The 24517-nt window shown below is 42.4% G+C and overlaps 1 protein-coding gene across 1 annotated transcript in view; it reads left to right on the top strand.

The window, feature by feature from the left end:
- LOC138809327 (RING finger protein 150) overlaps positions 1-24205 on the top strand; it is a 131025-nt gene extending 106820 nt beyond the window's left edge. Inside the window, exon 9 of the mRNA XM_069995859.1 lies at positions 23747-24205. Coding sequence (XP_069851960.1) covers positions 23747-23865 — 119 coding nt within the window. The 3' untranslated portion in view covers positions 23866-24205. The remainder of the gene's footprint in view (positions 1-23746) is intronic.
- The last annotated feature ends 312 nt before the right edge of the window (positions 24206-24517 follow it).

The raw sequence follows: 24517 nt of genomic DNA, 5'->3' as shown, positions 1-24517 counted from the left end.
CTGTGTTGATGCGTGAGCATAGTCCATTGTGGCCAATGAAAGAATCAGCTGCCCATTGAAGAAGTAAGACCCCTCTGTCATCTCCTCCTCTGGAAGTGGTGAGGCTTCCATGAGGAATTCTACTCAGCATGAAGCATTCGCAGATTATGATGTTGCTTAGGACACATCTCTCAACGTGTCTGTCCCTGGAGAAACATTATCCCCTTGTTCTTGAACCCTCCAACTCTCCAGCACAACCACAGCTTCACAGAGGACAGCTGTTGTGAAGAGCAGAGATCCTTGCAGTAAGCAGGACTCTACTGTCAAGCTTACCCAGGAGGCAGCTGTCCAGTCCACAGTCCGAGGGGGCTTCTGTGATCACATGCCTCCAGACAGCCAAGGTTTTCCTGTCTCATGTGTCTAGCCCCTCTGACAGAGGACGGAGGAGCGTCACGGTCACATATGGCCTGGGAGAGAATGAATCGATTTTTATTGACACTTGGAGCACTCAGCCTGGATATGACACACACCATCCACCCAGAAGAAATGTGTCTTCCTGCAGTGAAGCAACTCTGCCAGCAGATGAAATCGCAGATGCTCTGGAGTTACTCATGGACAGCACCATCTCCAGTTTAATGGCTCCTCACAAGGTTGTCCTACTTGGGATAAGTGCAGCTATTTCCAGTGTGAACCACGGGCAGGCCCATGGAGCAGGCCTGGACTTCACCAGACGTCGCCATGCTGTGCACAGAGCTCAGAAACCAGGCAGCAGCCGATGGATGGAAGCCCAGACAGTAGGCCAGCACTTTCTCGGTTTGAGGAGCATCGGGTATAAATGAGATAAGGTTTCTGTTTGCACTTCAATTCAAAAGTGAATCATGGGGAAATTCTACCATTCAGAGACTAAGAAACAGAAACAGCTGGGGAATGTGAAAGTGCCTCCCGTGTTTCATAAGATTGGCTCTGAAGAATCAGATTCTGAAGGCTCAGTAAGTTGCAGTATTTCAGGAGTGAGATTCAGTGGTTCAGCACCAGAATATCACTAGAGCTACTGGAGGTCAGAGTCTATCAAGGGAACACAAGAAGCCAGACACAGGAAACTTGGGCTTTTGGCTTCGTTTGGCCTTGGGAAGCCACCAACCCTCTTTTCTGTTAAGCATTTGTGGCCGAAGTAATTTCTAAGAGCCTTTCCAGACGGCTGACTCTGTGATTATAGTTAGAGTCCCCATCATACTAGGAAAGGCTCAAGATCTTGCATGCTCACGCATTACCCCTTCCAGAGCCACTACGCCAACATGCAAAGGAGCCACGCCCACAATTCCCTCTCACCCCACATGCTTAAAGACTCCAGAGAGTCAGTGTGAGGTCCAGCCTCTTCCCATCTTCAAATGAAATGATTGGCGGAAGAGACAGTGCATGGAAGTGACTAGAAGACCAGCACTTGGCCTTGGTCTACAGCTGTGGCCTGTGCGCCATCTGGGAGCCCTATGCTCTGTAGACCTTGTACTCCTCTGCACAAAATGTTCTTAAGTGGAACTTGCCTGGTTCTTATATAGCCTTAGTGTAGATTCTAATAAGAGCCACAGTGGCATGCAATTTAAGTCAAAATATGAGCATGGTAGTTCACATCTGTAATACTGGCATGCTTGAGGCAGGAATATCAGGAGCTCAAGGGCAGACTGGCTACACAAGGTATGTCCCAAAAATCAACAACAGGTTGTGTATATGTGTTTCCATGTATACATTATAAAACAAGTCTTCATTATTGCATTTTAATATTCTCACTAAATGATATGCACACATTACTTAGGGGGAAAAAGCACTGGGTTTCTTCTGGAGTGTGGAGAAGTCTTTATGCATTTCTGTCTATGTGTTTATACCGTGTGGGATATAGTTCCAATATCTACATCTGGGATTTTTGCATATTTATGATGCTTTTATTTTTACAGTAAATACCACATATATTTTCTCACTTCCTCTTCTCAGGGAGGTGGTTAAAAACAACAGAGACATGATGTGGAATTGGTTTTTTTTGGACAAATGAGGCACAGTACTACATTCAGAGTTGTTTATCCAAGTCAAAGAGCAACATTCTTGTACCTCACCCCAGTCAGAGCAGCCTGTGCTTTACGTGAATCAGTTCATATCATCAGTCAAGTGCCTTTAAAGTAGAACATTCTTAATCACCCAAGAATAGCTCCAACTCACCAACACATTTTAGAACTACTTTGTCACCAAAATGTTTAAGCTCCAGATAGTAGAGACTTAATTAGCGAGCAAGGTGAATGCTAAAAACTTCTAAAAATTTCTCTCTTTCTTTATAATTACAAAATATGAAGCAGAAAAAATATTTTGCAAAGAACACTTAATTTTATAGTTAAAGTCAGTCCTCCATTGAAGCACCAGGAATAGTAAATCTGAACACTGGGGGCAGAGTAGCTCAGCGGTAAAGCACTTGCCCAGCGTACAGGCCCTGGGATGATTCCCAAGCACCAAGAAAGAGGGGATGGGAGAAGGAGCAGGCAAGATAGGAGGAGAGAGGAGGGGAAGGGAAAGGAGGGGAGGGAAGGAGAGCAGAGCAGAGCAAAGCAGAGCAGAGACTTGTGTTCTCCTATCAAAAGTATCTTGAGTTCACTGACTGGCCTTTCTTTACAAGATCACAAAAAAATAATTCACCCATAACTTCCAGGTCTGACTTCATAACATTCTAGAAACGAACACTAACACCATCCCAAATGGAAAAACCAAAGCTGAAATGTTCAATCAACTTTCTTTCCCTAGGCAAGTCTTTCCAAAACTGGACCGTGTGGTTATGCTGGTTTCTAGAAAGAAATGCCAGAAGGGCTTAGTTGTTCCAAACTAAAACTGAAGAGTTAATACAAAAACAAAACCACAACTAACTAAAACAGGGCCATTTGAAATGAATAAGACTCAAGGGCATCAACACTGGTCTTCTTGTCAACTGGACTATCTAGAATCCTCTCAAGATTTCTGGCTGCATGTGGCAGACTGGCCCATGGGTTTATCTCTGCAACAAACCCAAGTTCCTCCAAAGAACCAATAAGAAAGCATAACTACATGGACACAGCCGAGTGAGTACGGCAGACCATATGTCCACACAGTGTAGATGAGGAGCCATAGAAACTCACTGGAAACAGTGGAGGCAGTTGGTGAAATTGAATGCTTCCTGAGGAAGAAGCCAGTGAGAAGCAGAGTTTCATACAGAGTTCCGGGGAGCCCTGGAATCAAGGGCTGGGTGAGATGATGCTCAGAAGATGAGTAGAAGCCCTGTGAAGGGCCCCGAGGTCCCTAGCCCATCCTGCACCACCTAACCATTGCCTTGCTCCTTATGGAGCTCCACCCAAAGTAGCAACTTCAAGAAAAACGAGGAAATTTAGAACGCAGAACTTAGTACACTAATTTGTATTACTATACAATTACGAGAGAGGAACTCATCCATGAAAAAAGAGACATGAGAAATGGGAGTTTGCAGAGAAGAAAGAACTCTTTGAAAGAATTCTTGGAAAATATACTTTTATTTTAATTGTGATATATGTATGTATATACACACATAGATATGTGTATATATCACAATTAAAATCCCCTTAGAATGATTGAAGTGTGAAAGTGATTAAAAGATGAGTAATTAAGAGCTAAAGTAAAAGATAAAGTAGTATTGCACTATTGGTCCTATTTAAACTATGCTCTTGGTATAAAACAAGGATTGAAAAACTCTGATTTTAAACATTGAATTCAAAAATAAGGAAAAATAGGAAAGGTCAGTTGACACAAAATAAAAAAAAAATTCACTAATTCCATAAGCATTTGTATTAACATCTCCAGCAAAAATGGAAGTTTTTTTTAAAATTTAATCACAATTAAAACTAATGTCCTGATGTTTGTGGTTCATGCCAGTAATCCCAGCTACTCAAGAGGCTGAGATCTAAGGACTATGGTTTGAAGCCTGCCCAGAGAAGGAAAGTCTGTGAGATTCTTATCTCCAACAAACTACTCAAAAAACAAAAACAAAAAGCCAGAAGTGGCACTGTGGCTCAAGTGGTAGGATGTTAGCCTTGAGCAAAAGAACTCAGGCCCTTTTAGTTAAACCCCAGGATGGGTATTTTAAAAAAAGAAGAAAGAAAAACTAATATTCCTGCATGGCATACTTATATATGCAAAATATTTAATTATTTTTTAGCAGGCTGCCATTGTATTGTGTGCGACATATTAGTAGACCGGTATTTTGTAAGTTGGTGACTGCTACGTTTACCGTGAAGTCACTTGCTAGCTAGCCTCGAGCCAATAGCAAGGTTGCCCTGTGTTCTTTCCCCTCTGTGATCCTCTGTCAAAAGAGCCTTTCCAAGCCCAGTTCCTGCATCCTCTGTTACTGCTGTAACTCACCAGCTTACCATTGCTTGTACTTTGTGCATCCACCACACCACACACATCAGCATCCTGAGTACTCAGCTGTACAGATGCTGCTTGTCATTCACTCCAGGTGTTCTGGTCATGTCTGGGTTAAAGCGCTCAGCCTCACCAACCTGACACGCTCGTTAAGCATGTAGCCTCTGTGCCTCCGTCCCTTATTTAGCACTGTTTCTATGGAACACTTTACAGGGAAGCATTTCCAAGCCAGCTATGGTTGCGGACCCCCTGCCCTGTGCCCCGCCCCTCATGCTTCTCCCTCTTCCTGCCGTCCTTCAAACTTGTCTCCGGACTGTACTCCCTGAGGTATCTTTTCACTACCCCAAGCACTAGCTCCTATTTCTTCTCCCATTACCTCTGTGACAATTTCTTGAGAAATTGCCTGTCTTTCCATTAAGTTTATAGGTCCTCAAAGGGTTTGAGCAGGACTTTTTGCCTTTATGTTCTAAAACCCAGCATAGTTTATGACTCCCAGGTACATTCAATGAGCCTGAGTTGGCCGAATGAATATGATGAATTTAAGGCAAGCCAGTTGTATTGTAATAGGCACTTGTATTTTGTCTTCTAACAAGATGAGCAAACAGTCATCGGATGCCATTCAGTTCAGACTGGGCTTCCTGATAGACAGTCCCCCAGGTACAGAGGAGCACCATGCTGAACGGGCCTGATCACAGGGGAGGAGGGAGACTAATGCTGTGTAGAAATGGACTAATGGTGAATTATTTATCAGTATTGATACTGTACTACCCGGCAGAAATGGGATTAGAAGCAGTAAAGGCAGATAAAACGCAGAAACAGCAGCCCAGGGCACTGTCTTGGAGAAAGGCTCCAAGGCCTAACTGTACTCAATCTCTACGGGTAACCCTGTTACATCAGGAAACCAAATTCCCAAGAACCACTGCAGACTTCCATGAGGTGGTGTAGTTCAACACAGGCACAGCGCCTGTTACTTCAAATTCATCCATAGTAAAAGAAGATGACCCTGCTGGGACATCATGGAGGGCTGTGTCAACCTCCTGAGTTTGGAACCAGGTGTATCTGGGCTCAAATCCTGCCCTGTACACATACTAACTGTGGCCAGTTCTCTAACCTCCCTGCCTCTCCTTTCCTCAGCACCAAAATGGTCGAAATAAAACGTACCCCACCGGTTCGCTCTGTGCAAAGATTCTGGCTTCATGCCTGGCACTCAGTAACTCATAAATACCTCAGTCCCCAGCCCACCTCTGTACCTCCCCGTGAGAATTCATATAGGACAGACACATCCTGAGTGTCCTATTGGTACAATTGAAACTTCTTTATATAAAAATACCTAGGAGCTAGGAAGGTGGCTCAGTGGTAGAGTGCTTGCCTAGCATGCATGAAGCCCTGGGTTTCATTCCTTAGTACCACATACACAGAAAAAACCAGAAGTGGTGCTGTGGCTCAAGTGGTAGAGTGCTAGCCTTGAGCACAGACAGGTTCAAGGGCAGTGCTGAGGGCCTGAGTTCAAGCTCCAGGACCAGCAAACAAAATAAAAATAAATACCTACACCTTTCCAAGGCCTGATAGCTCTCAGCTAGATCTTAAACCGTCTTCCTGTGGGGCTAAGCACAGATGTCATCTTACTCTCATCCAGTTACCAAGCTTATATTAGTTCTGATGCTAGAACTGCATGCTTGCTTATCATCATGTATCCTTTCTGTTAATTGGCCATGGAAATGCCCCTGAGTTATTAACTACAACTTTTATGACTGTGATCTCATAAAAAATAATGCCCTCCTTACAGAGTCATTTACTGTCCTTTATTTTTTACAGATTGCTGAAACTAGAAGTTTCAGATCTACTGAGTCTTGATACTCTTCGTATAGTTCTAAGTTTAACCTTAGAGGAAAAGTTATCCATATCATCACTAGTTAGTTCCACAATCAGTCAGCAACTTACCCGAATCAATTTCTAGAAAGTCATAATTAACACCCTTTCTATATGTGGCTCTGGCGTGGTTATTCGGGTCAGTAACACTCATTTCAGACATCAGGGATTCCTGATTTCTTTTTTAGATTTTGAAATGCTACTCGCATATCTGTGATGAGCTATCTTGAGGATAAGACACATTTAGACATGACATGCTTTTATGGCTCATATATTCCCAAAGCTACTTTTATGTCATTTTTGTGTGTTTACATTTTGACTTTGACTTGCCACATAGATCAGCTGTGGCAATTTCCCTGTGGCATAAAAACAAAATGTTTCAGAATTTCCAGTATTTTGGATTTCATATTTTGGATTAGTGGTGCCCCTGATCTGTATTCAATACACCAGGGCCTTAGCATTAACCTTCATGCATTTTGAGCATACTAACCTACAGATGGCTGATTTATTTTTATAGATTACTGAAACTACAAGTCTCAGATCTATTGAGTCTTGATACTATTCTTTAGTTCTAAGTTGAACCTTGCAGGAAAAGTTAAAGCAAAACTTTTGGAAACATCCACCAATGGGCACCCGCAGATTCTCTGTGTGTACATGGGGGACCCATAGCAGGCCCTCCGGTTGGTGGCTGCTCTACCCAGCTTCTTCTGTGATAGCTGTGTCTCCCCAGCTTCTTCTGTGATAGCTGTGTCTCCCTAGCCTCTTCTGTGATAGCTGTGTCTCCCCAGCTTCTTCTCTGGTGGGCCTCTCCGAAATTTTCTCCTCCAGGATAAGAAAATTGCAAGGAAAACTCCTGGAGGAAATAATACATGCTGTGTTTAGGTGATTTAGACTAACTATCTTCCTCATATCTGTCCAGGACCCTGCTCTGGTTGTCATAGTTAGGACACCCTCCCCGCTGGTTGGAGAAAATCAGGATAAGCAGACTGTCCTTCCTAACTCTCAAAGCTTCATTTGAAGCCCAAAGTGAGAGTAAAGATTCCCTATAACCACGTGTCCGTGTGTGTGTGTGTGCGCGCGCACGCGCGCGTGTGTGTGTATTCATGTCCATCTAGGCACATAAACACACATGCCAACCCCTGGGCGCCAGCTCATCATCCAGAATCACTAGGGTTAGCTATCTAGGGCATTCCAGGAATTGCTCTGGGCACAAGCAGTAAACTGGTGCCTCATATGACTGCCCCTCAGGAATGCATAGAATGCACTGGATAGAATTCAGGCAGGAGGCAGTATTTAACATGGGAAGGTTTTACATACAAACCTGAAACTCCAACTTGGGAAAATTGGAAGACACAACAAGTTGGGGCTTCATTCCTTGCTGGTGATGCACGGCCCGACTGGAGTCATCACAGCCCTCTTGAGATAAAGCATGACTTCAGAAATCCATTGGAACTTGACTGCCTCAAATGTGGACACAGTTTCAGGGCTTCACGTGCATTGATTGGTGGCACAGAAGAAATCAATGTTTTGAGTTTTCCTATTAGATCTCATTTAATTAAAATACTGGAAACATCATACAGTAAAACAGCATGTGTGCCTATTAGCCAACAACATACACAGCTAGTATCTCCCTGGTAACTAATGTTCACAGCAGGACGGAGTAATTAGTAGCTTTATAGACTAAAGTTTCACTGAAACTTTTTCTCAAATTATTCCTTTCCATAAATAAAAAGGCATATGCCTTAATCAAAGATGCCCAAGTACAAAAACATTGACTAGACTAAACTTGACTGTGAAAACAAGAAATGGAATGAATGTTCTCAGGAAAAAACAATACCATACTAAGACTGCCATAGTTAGAAGAGGAGTTAGCTGGGAAATGATTGGGATATCAAACCTAATAAAGAAACACAATGAATGCCAAACCTATCCTTCTTGTTAAAAAAGTTGAGATGAAATGTGTACATAAGGATACCCTTACATACATAGCACCCATGTACACATGTGTGAAAACCTAAGAATGCAGAAAAACATGCATGCATATATATTCATATATCCATATCATATAAGGCATGCTTATTTAGCTAAAGCAGTACTTATACAGGCATATACATCTGTGAGTGTATGTGAAACAAACACTCATGTCTGCAAACATAGTTACCAACATTCACCTCTTTATTATTGACTCATCTTTTAGCATTTCCCAAATGAGCATGAATGCAATTCTATGTGTTTGGTTGCTGGTTAGATTCTTCTTTGTGGAACATCTATTCTGTATACCCCCATCTATTCTATATACCCCCATGCGTGCAATGAAACTGACCACTGGATTCTCTAAACACGGATCCAAATCCCAAAGAAATATCCATGTAACATATAAGTAGGTTTTTGTCTCGTCATAACTTATTTGTGGTATTGATGAACATTTGACACCCAAAATGGCTATGAGGGACAGGATACCACTGTCTTTTTATTGAATTACTCACTCTTTTTTTCTGCTGTTGATGTGTGTGACTCTCGGGGTATAGTACAGGCACTGATTTACATTTTGAGCTTAAAGAGTAACTCCTGAGTTCTCTACTAGAATAAGGAGGAAGTGCTTTTGTAGAGAAAATACTCTTAAGCATCCACGGTACCAGTGTAAGTTCTTGATCCAACAGGATGGAAGATGATTGAATGAATTAAAATTGGTTTCAACATGATTTTACTGAGGTAGCAGGTCTTAGTGTCTTAAAATTAACTGCTAAATGCCAAACAAGGCACCAAGGTTCCATGTTACAGTTCCTATGGGCTCATGGAACTAAGACCTTCCAAATAGAATCTGGTTGTCGGCCACTACCAAGCAGAAGAGGAGGGTGGAAACTACATGCCGGGAGTCTGGTACTTACCCAGCTCTCACGACGCAGAGCTAATTTCGCACTGATGTGTTTTTGTCATCAAGGTGTATCGCTGGGGCTTTGACTCTCCACTGACCTAGCTCCAGGCTTACGATATGCTCCCCTCCTATGGCTACAGTTGTCTCCCTGTCTCACTGCGCATCCTCCCGTCTTCCTAAAACGCAACTGTAAAATGGAAACAAGCATGCTCACCTTTGATGCTGGAATAACTGTCAGTTCCCAAGGAAGAATGTCTACAGCACTCTCCAATCAGCTCTTTCAGTCGGCTCTCATTCTCATATCTCTGGGGTGTTTTCTCTTAGAGGGAGTGGAAGAAAACCAAAGATACCCTCAGCCCCAGACTCCAGTGGGTTAATGAACGGGATTTAGTTAGTCAAGTCCTCAGGGGTCCTGGCTTTATTTTTCCACACTGGTGTTCCTGGTGGATGAGGTGAGTCTTCTTCCACAGGAGTTTCCCTGGATTCAACAGGCACTATGGCGTCAGACAAGCAGGTTGTATGCCTTGTGGGGGCTTATGGATATTTAACCATTCTGCATCATGTTCACCATTATTGAGAAAAGTACCCCAGATCAAAGAGAATGTCTCAGTCAGGTATTGCTCTGTGGCAAAATAATACAAACTATTTGAAAGCTGGGAAGAAAAACTTAAAGAGGCTGCATAGTAAGATCATTTATAATAGTGTACCTGCTATTGGGGACATAGGTCATGCTTGTGTCTGCAAATTTTTCAAAAATGATCAGCTCAAATTCACTTTGATTGCATCCTCCTAGAAAATGCTAGCAGAATGATAATCCCAGCAATTCAGAAACTATCCTGGGCAAATATTTGTGGGGTTGAAAAGAAAGGAGGGGCTTGTGATAAACGTAACTGGTCATAACAAATAGCAGCAGCATGACACTTTTAAAAATGATTAAAATTCAGAATCTATGGGGGTTGCCTATAGAAATGGCTGTTAGGGAAAAGTTACAAGACATAGTAGAGCAAACAGGAAAAGAAGAAAGTCATAAAATGCTGAAGATGTTTAGTACACCTCCAAGAAGTTAGTCTGGGAGTTAGTTCCACTAATCCGTCAAAGCCATTTGCTAGAGATGTCAGTGATTTGCTGCAATATTTATTAGTATCTATTTTGAGCAGGGTTGAAATTTCCCCTGCTCTGAAGGAATTTAGATTCCAATAGATGTAGAACAGATGTGTGTGAAGTAAAGGACTTACTTTGCCAAGTGCCATTTCTGAAATATTAGTCTCATTCCCCAGATCAACTGAAGGCTTTGTCTACCCAAGGGACTTACCCCTCATTAGTTCAAAAAGGAGGAAAAGAGTAATGATCCTCTTTGGCTGGTGGAGGAGATAATAAAACCTTAACCCCCATCTTGAATTCCAGAAATTCCCAATGGGCTTATTTTCAAGGAATTTGGCTTTTTGAAGAGATATTGATGAAGTGCCTGTGTCTTCGAGTTTCCATAATACTAGGAAACTTCTAGTTCTGAGTCCTTTTCCTCATCCCGTGCGTACTGTGGATGTGCTGCCCCGGTTCTGGTAGTGCCGCTCTAGATGGTACTTTTTGGTATCTCCCACCTCTTCATTTTCAGAATCACCAAGCTCAAATCAGAGCCGCGGGCATGCTCACACATCAGTGCTGCCAGTGACAGGTAGAATTCTACACAGGTGGGCCTGCACTCAGGGAGGTCCGGAGAAATGTTCTCAAGCTGGAAATGGTCTTAGGAGCTACCTGATGAGGCGTAGCTGTTGGAAGGAACTGGAATAAGAACTTCTTGGCCCATCAAAATCAGTGAAGCCCTAGTGTGCTGCTGGGTGGTCCAGATTCGGTAGCCTGTTCTGTGGACCTGCCCCGGTTCCACACCATGATGTAATCCACGTACATCCAAGTAAAAACAGTACGAGTGTCCGTCCTCAGTGTGTTAACTTTCAACAAACCAATGGCTTGGGACTGTAATCTACAGAGACAGATCAGATTTATAATTTGCTCTACTTTGGAGAGGAATATATCCATGCTTAGAATGTTGAAATCAAGCAGCGCTATTCATTGGGTAGCTGGAAGAGTGTCTGTTACAAGTGCTTTTCAGAGAAAAGCAGAGACTGTGGTAGGCCGCACTAGCCCTACGCCTTGAAATCTGGGACGTGGTTTTCTGGCTACCTCCATCTGCAGTGAGAGGGCACTTGGAGGGCAGGCAGACAAGCTGCCAAAGACCCCCAGCCCACTCCACAGAGAAGAGTTGCTGCTGCGTTCCGTGGCATGGGAGGTGTGGATCGGTCATAGCCTGTCCTGCATCTCACACTTCTTCTGGACAAGATGGTTAGCAGTTGATAGCTATTCAATATAAAGCATGATTAATTCTGAAAAAAAAAGATTGAGAGAGAAAAGGAGGTGATACTGTAAGCTTTTGTTAGTATCAAGGTACACAAAATAGTGCCTGACTTGTTTATGGATTCATCTACTCTCTGCTCAAAGAGACACGTACACATTTTGAACATGGAAATTTGTAAGAAATGTACTTAAGTTTGTATTGACTGTGGGATTTTCATCAAATCATAGTTGTGATTGTTTTGTTGAGGTGTATGAAACTATACATAAGGTCTCAAAAGTACTAATGTGGTATTTTTTAAGTTGTCTTTTCATTTTGCTTTGCTGTAAAGACAGGCTTAAATATAACACAATTCATTCTATGCATTTTGATTAGAGCCTTGTACTTCACACCCTGCTCCCCGCGCTAAGGAATTAGTTGGGGTGTAGCCTGCATCTGGTCTCACAGAAAGGACATCCAATTAAACAAGTCGGTAAATTATGGATTATGATATCAAGATATAACTAAGAACTAAAATAAGGCCAGGAAAAGAGTTAGAGAGTGACCATGGAGTCAGGCCAGGGAGAAGGGCTTACCCAGTGATTTATCCTCAAACAAGACTTGAATGTCAGGAAGCATCACTACTTAGTGAAGGAGACAGCTTGCTATTTTCCTACCTACACTTATGTAGCATTTCTTAATACCTTTCTTCCCTTTCCCAGAAGATATAATTAGAGTAACCTGCTTGTAAGTGTTTGCACCTTTAAAAGATGCACTAAATTCTGACATAGCATTCGGGCATAGTAGTCTTTTGAATCAATGGTTGGGGCTAGGGCAGTTATGTGTCTGGGCAAACCTTATGTAAGACATGAGAAAGCATCTCAATGAAGAGATAAAAATTCTGAAAAACTGGCAGTTTAGATTAGATTAGAGGGAATACAGATCTCATTTTTTATCTTGAAAAGTAAGGAGAAAAAAGGAAAAGCTCAAAGAAAAATGAAATGAATTTGTAAGAATTCAGGACTTAATTAAAAGATCAAACATATGTATTGTAAGTATTGAGGATGGAGAAGAGAGAAAAGTGCAAACTATATTAAATAGAGTAGTAATATCAGAAAACTTCTCAAGTCTTGAAAAAGAGAAACCATTCAGCTTCACATTGTTTTTAGAATACCCAATAGATGAGAGCAGAAAAGGACCTAAGAGAGTAAAACATCAAGCAAGAAAACGAAGACACTAAAAGCAGAAAAAGCAGGTTACTTACAAGTGAACCCCTACCAGAATGACAGTTGATTTCCCAACAGAATCTTCAGAACAATCAGAAATGACAATCAAATTCCAAACCTTATATAGTAGTGGTACAAGTTGATTTTTAAAAAATGATGCCTGTATATAAAGATCAAATGTACTCAGGTCAGTGTTAGTCTCCTGCACTAAGAAACACAGCCAATCATTTGCTTCCTAACAACTATGTATCTCACAAACCATCTGCCTCAAATATTTCCTTATTTTGAAAATCTTTGGCTTGTGTAAGATAGTTTGTTTCTGCTTCTGTCTTTTCCTCTCCAACCAGTCCCTAAGCGAAGGAAGGATTACCAGTTTTGTTATGTTCTGTGACTTGACCTTTAAAGTCGACCTTGTGTTTCCATCAGAGCCCCAGTCTCTCATTTCTGTTGGCTCTAGGGCCGGACTATCATGTAACAGACTGAAGCGCACACAAGATGCAGGAATAAGGCTTTCATGTGGTGGATGGGATCTTAATGGAATGTGGATGCACTGACCTACATCCAACACGGAGGAAATAGAACATTACAGAAACAGCGGGATGACAGCCAGGAAAAAAAAAGACATTCCATCCAGCACATTCGTGAGGGAAGAAGGCCTAATGGGGAAAGAATAAAGCAGGATTTCTATACATATGTTAAATACAATAACAATCACCTGGGCAGTATAGCATGTTCCAGACATGGTTAACAATAGACTGAGTGTATGTGCATATGTGTGTGCATGTTTGTGTGCTTGTTTGCCAAATCACATTGCAGACTAATAAGAGTATTAATGCTTAATTTTTTAGCATTTTATCTAACTGAGACTTTTGTGATGCCAGAGAGTGAACACACAGGGCCTCCCACATGCTAGAGAAATGCCCTCCCACTGAGTTATAGCTATACACTTTAACAATTGCTCCCTAAGCACCAACATAATACCTTCCAAGTACTTGTGCCACTTCAGCCCAGCATTCAGATACCACTATAATCTAAGTACTGCCTCTTCCTAAGTCTATTGTATGTGTCAAATGAGATCAGTCAGGAAAGTGGGAATGCTCTAGGTATCTCAGAATAAAAGAACTCAACACAATAATTATATTACAAAAATGGGAGGGAGATACCTCAGCTTCTGCCTTTGCAGCATGCATACAAAATGACTTTAAATGGGTTGTAGATTCCAGTGTAAAAGCTAAGCTATAAAACTTCTAGATGAAAGCATGATAATAATTGTTTACATCTTTCAGATAAGCAAATATATTCTTAAACCCAAGCAAGAACCACAGAAAGATGGGTACATTGATGACTTCATCAAAATTTAAATTATTTGCTCTTTCAAGTATATATTTAAGAAAATGAAAAGTCAAATCGCAGACTGAAGGAAGATATGGGCAATATGCATATCTGACAACAAACTTGTAATCAGAATACAGAAGGAATCCTTTAACTCATACAACCAAGTTTTTAAATGCGTAAATTTGCAGATGACTGGCCAGCTTGATGCTCTGGGGAAGCATCACAGGTACTTGTTTCAGCTAATCATTCTTCCTTTTTAAACTCTGTGCTGCCTTCTCTACACAAATACAACACAACACAACACACACACATACAGACACACACATACCGACACACATCTCTTCTAGAAAAATGTAGAGTATAAATAAATAGTATTTATTGAAAAAAGTGCAAAGAATTTACTTTGGTACATTACAAAAAAGATTTGCACACTGCCTAAAATACCAGGAGAAGAAGCCTCACTTCATTTGTCATCAGGGAAATGCACATCAACTCCACAACCAGATACTTCAACATGCCAACTAGAGTGACTGACATTCAAAAGGCCAGTGATGGCAAGTGTGGAGATGAACTGAAATCTTTACACTTGCTGTTAGAAGTGAAGATTGTACAACCCTGCTGAGAAACAGTTGTGAGATATCATCAGCAAGATGGCAGACTAGGTAACCCCAGACCATCATTGTCCACCATGGAGGTACCAGCTAACTTCAGAAGAATCTATGGACCAACTGCCTTTGTAAGAAATGCAGAAACCAGTTAAGATGCTCCTGCACCCAGGCAATATGATGAAACAGAGCCAAACATGGGGGAGCCAGACAGAACAATCCATGGAACTCATTCAAAGAATGACATGGTAGAAAACTCTCAGCTCAGAACTTTGTGGTGAGCAGGGGGAAAGGAAAAGATATACAGGGATGCGTCCAGTATTTTGACTCGTGGAGGACAGCCTTTGCAACTGGTTTTTGTCTCCTGAATTTCACCATGATCATAACCCAGTGACAGGTTGGCAGCCACAAAAAACAAAGGTAATCAAGATGACTTAGTTGAGCCCAGACCTCAAGGACAGACACTAGGGGGCGCTCCTACATCCCAGCTCTCTACATCATCTGGAAGGCTGTGGCGGTAGTCACCAGCTGAACACAAACTTCAATATGATTACGTGAAGAAGGAGAAAGGACTTGGGAAGCCTCCAGAATTTTTAGCCTACTATCTGTATGAAACCAGACTGCAATGACTGACAGAGATGGCTTGTATTTGCAGTTCTGAGATCCCAACAGGACCATACTAGGGCAATGTGTATTCAAATCGTGGGATCAAATTAAATATCCAGAAGCCAACACATAGAAAGATGGAGATAGATGACTAATCAGAGGATTCAAACGAATTTGCCCAAGGACTTTCGGTGAATTGAGAGGACACAGACAAGCTCCCCCTCATATCTGATTCTGGAATCATAGGGACCTATCCGATGAATCAGAAACATAATAGCTTCCCCATTCCTCCTTCCTCTCTGTCTCCTTGACAGAATGTAAAGGAAAGCCGCCTGGCAGAGCTTGGGAACTGTAGTTTCTAGGCCCCCTGGGAAACAGAAGTGAACACAAGAAAGGCAAGCAAAGGGCAAAAGGCAAAGGGCTGTTTCTGACATAAAGCTTACTGTTGTAAACTGCAGCCAAAGGAAACCATCCATATGCATTGGAGTTTGCTCTGTTGTTCCGCTAGTGATGCTGGGTCTCTGGAGAGGAACTCCATTTCCCCTTATCTCCCTCTTCCCCGATCCTAGCTGACATAAACTCATGGTGAAATGAGGTCTGTACATAATTCGGCTTAGTTGCCAAAAAGGAGGGGTTGGAGGAGGATGACCATGTATGATCTCCAAATATGTGTCCAAATCCATCTGGAAGCGTCTTCCTTCTCACTCCCTTTTTATTCCAGTAACGCTCACACTTATCAAGAGTCTTTTATCTACCTGATATTATTCCTAGGGCTTAAAGCTCTCTACCAGTGGCATTAAGGTGGTTCATAACATCACTATTGACAAATGTTGTCTTCTGTGCAGAACTTGAATGGAAAACTCTTTTAGTACAGATATGACTTAATGAATGAAATGCCAAAAAGAGCCAGTAAAGAGTTGGGGAAATTGGAGAAGATCTTTCTCTTGCTGGGTATTTCTGAGACAGAAAAGCAGTAGGAAAGAGCTCAAAGCAACTATGTGATCTCATTTAACAAAACCAGTGATCTGAACCCCTCACATGTGAATGAGAAAGTGTCTTTCTCATCGGGTTTCATTGTGTATATTTACAGTTATGGAGAGACGTTTAAAAGGCAAAATTGCCAGCTATGTCTGAGCCATTCTAGGAATCACATGGCCGAGTGGATGAATTGGTATTATAAGCCTGAGATGTCTGGCTCACAGGTAGCTGAGAACAACGTGGCTAAATATAAATGTAGGAGTTCTGCCATTCCAGAACGAGAACAACACAGTCCTCAACAGCCCTGGCTGGTGTCACCGTTCCCTTCCTTCCACTGTCTGTGACAAGCCAACATCACTTGTAAGTGTGAAGCGGTAGTGGGGTTATCTCATACACCATGGGGGGAGCAGATTGAGAGGAGTGTAACAGATGTAGCCTTGTTAATTGCTTAGCACATTGTCTCACAAACAGGAAGGACCCAATGCATTCTCCACAGTACTAAACATTCTATGGCATAGTTCCTCAGGAAAGTAGCCCAGAGGCCTGCCATTCTCACAACAGAGTCTACTCATCAATAAGAAGATGTAAACCAAATCAGATGTAATTTATTATTTTTATTAGAAATTTTTATTAAACCAAAACACACAAAGGAGCACATTTCTTCATTGAAAACATCCTGCATTTCAAGACCAGGTAATATTCTTGCTAAGATTATGGCAAAGAATCCATAGGCACTGCTCCAGCCAAAGGAACCAACTCCACATTCTGAGAGGAGCTGAAAAGGAAATACCTCCCCAGGGTGCGCTTTCATGCTATGGGATTTAAAGGGCTGGAGATGCATTTGAGTGGTAGAGTGCTTACCTAGCATGCACAAGGCCCCTGGTTTGCTCCCAGCACCGTAAGAAAACAAAAATTATATACGATACAAGACTGACTGAAAATCATATCTTTTTACCATGAAAATGGATCTCAGTAACTATGGAAAGAAAATATCATTTTTCTCTGAAACCTTACTTTTCACTACGTAGAAAAAAAATAAGGATTTATGCAATAGATAACTTCCAATGTGTGAGCACCACAGCAAGCCATCTGGAGAATCAGGACACCCCAGGGATTGTATCGCCACCATGTTATTTCCTCTCAAAACAGAAAGATCTTCCCAGGGCGATGTTTGTTAGTTCCTGACAGAGAAGGATGTATTCCAGCCTGCTACTGCTCTGTATCTCTTTCACAAGACAGGCAGCGGAGTAAATGCAAAACCTCATTCTAGGAAAGAAAATCTTCTGCTGTAACTTCAAATAATTTCCATCAAGAAGCTATTAAGTAGCAAGCTCATATGAAAACTGCCATGATAATTTCATAGAACATCTCAGGCAGAGGCATGCAAACCAAAATATACATTTAAAAGCCCAAACAAACTCAGCTTCTCTGTTGCTCACACTACCCAACAAAGCAAAATCTCTTAACTTCCAATGGTGAGATCTTGAATCTGATGAAAGATGCCAGAAAAAAAGTGCCTACATGAAGCTAAGCACAAAGTTGTGCATGTCATTTTATGTATGCCAACCCACTACACACACACACACACACACACACACACACACACACACACACACACACACACACACACACCTCGTGCTTAAGATTGTAACTCAGTACAGCGTAGGCTGTGGTCATGTTCATGAGTCATACAGAGATGGGTTCAGCTCAAGGCGAGCGTTCTACCACTTGAGCCACTGCACCACTTCCAATTTTCTGGTACTTTATTGGAGATAAGAGTCTCACAGACTTTCCTGACCAGGCTGGCTTTGAACCGTGATCCTTAGTTCTCAGCTACCTGAGTAGACAGGATTACAGGCATGAGTCACCAGCGCCCAGCAAACAGGAATTTTTAACCATTTCCAGCTTTGAATTTTATCATCAGAGGACAGAAATAGTAATGCTTTCTATATCAAACATCAATTGCGAATATTAAATTAGAGAATCTACTTAATATACCTAGCATGGCTGCAGGTATTGATATTGATATTATTTTTTTAAAAAAACTATAAAAACATATTGCCCTTCCTGACCAGAGAGCAACTTCAGCTTAGTTTCAGTTCCACACACAGTTCCTATTTATGGATTGTGGTTGGATTTGGAAATGGGAGTGTTGACAATGCAGTGCATCTGGGTGATGAATTGATGAATGTGAGCCAGGTGGGCAGACAAGCGTTAACTCCCTGCTGCTGTAACGTATTCCCAGAGACAGGGAGGATTCTAAACAAAAATACTACCAGCTCACAGATTTAGAGATGGGAAATCCAAGCCTGAGCAGCCACATCCAGATATTTCATATTTTATCGCGTGTGTGTGTGTGTGTGTGTGTGTGTGTGTGTGTGTGTGTGTGTGTGTGTGTGTGTGTGTGTACACGTACCAGTATTGGGGTCTTAACTCAGGGCTTAGGCGCTGTACATTACTTCTTCTGCACAAGGCTGGCGTTCTGCCAGTTGAGCCATGCTGGCTTTATTATGGTTAATTTAATACAACTTTCACAGTGCGCTGGCCTCTTGGGTAGTCAGGCTTATCTGTAAGCTTATCATGAGCCACTGGTGCCTACTTTGTTTTTAACTCACTACCTTGGTGAGCAGCCAATGGGTCTGACCCAGACAGCAAAGGAAAATCAGGTCACGCATCCTTTTTATCAGAAACCTACTCCCATAATAATGGCATTGAGCCATTCATGAGAATGGAGTCTCTTGAGACCTGATCACCTTCAATGTCCCCACCTCTCAACTCTGTGACGACGGTGATTGTGTTTAGTATGACTTTGCTAGAGACAGAACCAACCACAGTACCAGCACTGGACTCAGCGGATCTTCCCCCAAGGTGGGAAGGACTTCGGCTGTCTTCTGGCCCAGGGTTGAGAGATGATCGAGTCAAGGCCACGGCAGAACCCCAGACATCATCCTCTTGCTCACCAGGAGAAACCTGTGACCCTTGGGTATCGTTGTATGTATTTCATAAAGAAGGAAGCGAGAAACCAAAACTTAATAATTTATGGATTAAATGGAATTAATAAATCCGACCACTGTGACTTGCTGGTTAGCCACAGATGGGCTATGATGGGTTTTACTCAGAACTAAGTGGGGAAACACGTTTACAGCGGTAGTTATGGGTCATCAAAGTGGGTCACCCAGCTCCATCCAGTCAGGCTCTCCGGAAGCTGATCAGAGATCCTAGAACATGTGATGTCTTCAGATCAAACTTCTGAATGACCCCCGATAATTCAGGAGTACTCAACAGTATCCCATTTCTTTGGATATGGATAGGTGGCCTGTAACTGAGATGAAAAAGCCACATGAGCGTATTTAAGATACAGTAAGGAAAGGCGTGGCATGACCTTCTGCTGATTTTTCTTTTACCCATCCTCCCCCAGCCCCACACCCGGTCCTTTTGAGTCTTTCGTGAGGATTGCTGTCCTCGGCTCTGTCTACCCTCCGTGTTAGTCCCTTGAATGTAAGGCGTCACGCTTCGCTTTCCGCGCGGTCTAGGAGGTGACATCATAGATGATGACGGTGCTAGGAGGTGACATCATAGACGATGACGATGGTGACCCAGAGCGCCTTCTCCCAAGGAGGCCGCTCCATCCCCACCAGCGCCTTCCTCCAGGCACCAGGCACAACACTGCCAGCTCTCCCTTCTTCCAGGGTAAATTTCAAGTATATGTTTGTATCTGAAATGTACTGACTTTTAAATATTGGCAACTAATTCGCATGTTTAAGAAAACACACTGTGGGCCAAACAGAGTTTGAGAACACGAGTTTGAGTTTCTGGCTCTAGGTTTTGGATGCTTGGAGATCTCCTGCTGTTGTTATCTTCTTACTTCACAGTCCTCCCTAGGAGCCTCATCCGGCCCCATGGCTTGAAAACCTTCTCTGTGCAGAACCCTTGGGAATGTGCAGATGGCCGGGGCCTCTCCTCTGCGCTCCAGGCGCCTGCATCTAGCGGCCACCTCGGCATCTCCCTGAAGGCCTCACGAGCACCTCACACTCACAGCATGTGCAAAACTAAGCTCTAGACCTGTCTCCAGAACACTCTCCCCTTCGTCCTCTCCTCTTGGCTCCATCCAGAAACACGGTTATTCTCTGATTTCTACTCTCTTGTTGCCACTATGAGTAAGTAGTCCATGCTACAGAGTAATCACTGCAAGTCATTCTCCAGTTTCTCTGCTCATCTCCACTCCTGTGGTCTCAGGAAGCCAGCACGTTCACGGGTGATTCTGTAACCGTGTCCTTGTTGAACTTCTGCCTATTGGCCAGCTGCAGCCAGAGTGATCTCTTAAAATATTAAGGAGATCAGACTTCTCCCTGTTTAAAATCTCCCAGTGGCTTTACAATGCACGAAAATGAAGAGAAGAAAGTATGTCAATTACTTCTCATCTGTAAAATGAGACTAATAATACCAACAGAAATAGATATAGATAGATAGATAGATAGATAGATAGATAGATAGATAGATAGATAGATAGATAGATAGATAGATAGTCACACATCCAGTTTCACACTTCCTCCCAGAACTGCTCCAGTCGCATTCTGTCCTTGAAATGAAGGATCCCTGTGAACTTTGTACACTTATTGATCCTGGAAACAGAGCTCAGTCTTGATGTTGGTGTTTCCTTGTGAATCGCCCCATTTCTGGTTCTTTAGGCCGTAACTCTTTATGAGTTCTTTTTATTTTTTTCCCATCAAAATATCTTAGGAATTCATTACTCTTCGTGAAACTCATAAATCTTCCTTAACTGTGCCTGAACGATACATATATATATCATATATGAATATATATCATATATGGACATATATATCACATATATGCATATATATGTATGTGTATATGTATGTATATATCGTACATCAGTGATTATCAGAGGGAGAGTATTATAACCGTCGTTCCTCTTTATTTCTTAGACATTTTCAGACAATTTTAATTGCATGCTTTGTAACAGAATGTACGAGAGCTTTGCAGTTTAAGGCTGTCTCTCTGCAGTCAGCACTTCCCGGCCACCCACACTCCCTAGCTTGTCTCTGCATCCCAGCCTCACTTCATCATCTGATACCTGCCTCCCCAAGGCGGGTATCTGCAGCCATCTGTGCATGCTGTTACCATTTCTTGAAAGGTTCGTCATCTTACTCGTCTGGGAAACATACAGACCATGCTTTGCGATTGAGTGTAGACATCGCATTGGATAAGACATTCTGCATAGCCCTTCCCCTTCCCGCCCCCTCCTGTCCCTAGTGAATCCATTGTGTATCCATTGCCTTGTATCTTGTTGGGCTGATTGGTTGCTTTTGCCATGTGTAGGGTTTTGTGTAGTACTTTGAGGGGAGAGGGGTGAGAGTTGTTGGTTTGTTTGGATGTTGGTTGATAGCTTGGTTGGTGTTGTTGAGACAGGTTCTCAGTATGTAGACTAGAAGGGCCTTGAGTACTCTACCCTCCTGCCTTAGCTTTGTGAGTGCTGGGGTTACAGGAGTATGCCACCACACCTAGCCAGTAAATATACATAGGTGAATGTATAATGTATATTTTTTGTAGAATACTTGGAAAATTTGATGAAAAGGGCTTTTTTAAGAAAACGAATATGAATTCATAATTCTATATTTCCATATGAAAATATTGTTTGTAAACCAGGTGCCAGTGGCTCACACCTATAATCCTAGCTACTCGGGAGGCTGATATCTGAGGATCTTGGTTTGAAGCCAGCCTGGGCAGGAAAGTCTTCGAGACTCTTATCTCAATTAAGTCTCAGAAAAAGCCAGAAGTAGGGCTGTATCTCAAGTGGTAGAGTGCTAGCTTTGAGCAAATGGAGCTCAGAGACAGCACTCAGGCCCAGAGTTCAAGCCTCAACAATTCCAGAGAAAGAGAGACAGACAGACAGAAACAGAGAGAGAGAAACAGAGAGAGGCAGAGAGAAAGACAGAGAGAGAAAAAAAACATTGTTTGTTCCAGGGCCGGTGGCTCATGCCTGTAATCCTAGCTACTCAGGAGGCTGAGATCTGAGGATCATGGTTCAAAGCCAACCCGGGCAGGAAAGTCCATGAGACTCTTATCTCCAGTATACCACTAGAAAACCAGAAAGTGGTGCTGTGGCTCAAGTGGTAGAGCGCGCGCCTTGAGCTGAAGAGCAGCACCCAAGCCCAGAGTTCAAGCTCCACAACCAACCAAAAAAAAAAAAATTATTTGTTTGTGTAACTACAAATACTTTGAAAATTCACCTCAATGTCCTGTAAGAAGTAACATCATTTATACAGATACTCTCTGTTGTTGGACATTTTAAGTTTCTTGTGAAGTTTAGTTGCTATAAATAATGCTCAAATGAATTTGTTCTTTAAGACAAAGTCTTACAAAGTAGTTCAGGCTGGCCTCAAACTCACGATCCTCCTACCTCAGCTTTCTAACCTCTGGAATTACAGGAGTACGCCACCATGCCCAGCTTAAATGACTGTTTCTGCATCTCTAATTAGTTCTTTATAATACATTCTGGACATGAAATCACTAGGTAAAACTTTCACAGCTCTAATGTCTCTCTTGCAGAAGATTAAAACAGAACAATATTCACTAATGACTAGGAAGGATGGGGGGAGGCAGGATGTAACTACTGGTTAAAACAGTCCAGGATATTTTCAAAATGAATGGAGAAATGAAAGTATGAAATTCCCAATGCATAAGAATGATTGATGTTGCTGGGGTGAAAATGTCATTGGTGTGATCTGATTACTGCTCCTAATGCATGTGTATTGATTAGTGTGGTCTGATTATTGCTCCTAATGTATGTGTATTGACTAGTGTGGTGTGATTATTGCTCCTGGTATACATGTATTGATCAGTGTGGCCTGGTTGTTGCTCCTGGTGTATGAGAAATTGGTTTTCCATGTATGCCCTGTAAACATGTACAATACTATGTCTCCAAAGAAGAAAGGAAAGTCCATAATTCTGTATGTAAGGTACCAACATACTTATCTCAAGGAACTCTTTATCTTTTTTGAAGACTGAAGGCTACAAAGGCAAAAAGAATCTCTTCTTTGTTTGCCTTCTATTTATATTGTAGTCTTCTATGAATCTTGTAATGATAGTACTTGCCTATCTTTCTTAATGACAAGTATTTGATATCTTACGACTGTAATCCTAACTTTTTTTTTGCTAACTCTTCAATCTGATATATGTCTTGCAATATTACTCTAAATATTTAATGTTCCTATAGGTTTTATACACAATTATCCATCTTATGACTCTCTTAATTTTTTTCCCTCGGCCTCATATCAAATACATATTTTCCTACTTAGAGATATACCTCAATGACGTATTTTCTTTGAGCTCTGCTAGGGTTATTTTTTGGTCTTTACATTTAATGTTTGCACATTTAGAATTTATCTTGAAATATAGAGTGAGATGTGGCTCACACACACCATAACCAATTTTTCTGCCACCCTCCCTTGGGCATTAACGGGAATGCCATGAGAAGGATTTACAGGGAAATACACTGTGTGAATTTGCTCTCTTCTTCCAGGTGAGCAAGAGCCAGCTGTGAGCAGCGATTCAGACATCTCTCTCATCATGGCCATGGAGGTGGGACTCTCTGATGTAGAACTTTCCACTGACCAAGACTGCGAAGAGGTGAAATCCTGAAATGGTGAATGTAGAAAACAAAGACAGCAGGACCTGAGGGCATAGAAGGTCAAGTGCTCCGAGGCATGGACCAGGCCTACAGCCCTCCAGGCCCCGGGGCCTCTCCGCTCAAGGATGGTAATGAAAGCAATATCCAAAGTCTCTTCATCAGGATTGAGTGTCCCCAGCTCGGCAACAGTCCATGGTATGGGCAGCAACGTGGAAGTTGAAAGCTGAGTTTTCCCCTCCCATGCCCTTGTAGACAAACACTCATCCAAAGCTCCTAAAGCAGAGACCGAAGGAAACCTTCGGGGTTTCTCCGTTCTGTTTCCATTCTTCCAGGTTGTATTGTTTTTTTGTGGGTGGGGGGTGGGAAGAGTGTGTGATTTCCTTGGAAATTTCTTTTAAAAGACTGTGTTGTCATTGACACCAGCTCCTTTGTCCTTCCTTTGATTCACCGCAGCTCTATTGGGGAGCTCTGTGGAGAAGCATGCCGACGTGAGGTGCATGTGGCTTCCAGAAGAGCCTGACACCCCAACACGGTGTGCAGCCAGCTCCCCGGCAGAGTCCAGACCCGCCCTCAGGGAGTCTGGAGAGTCCTGGCAGCCAGAGATCCCAACGCTAAGTCCCACGTCTGTGGTGCCCACTGCCCGCTACTGTCAGCCAGGCCACC

This window comes from Dipodomys merriami, unplaced genomic scaffold, assembly GCF_024711535.1.
Source record: "Dipodomys merriami isolate MVZ:Mamm:240054 unplaced genomic scaffold, mDipMer1.0.p SCAF_491, whole genome shotgun sequence".
In the NCBI taxonomy this organism is placed as follows: Eukaryota; Metazoa; Chordata; class Mammalia; order Rodentia; family Heteromyidae; genus Dipodomys; species Dipodomys merriami.
The sequence above is the reverse complement of the archived record's forward strand: the minus strand, read 5'-3'. Positions and strand labels throughout refer to the sequence as shown.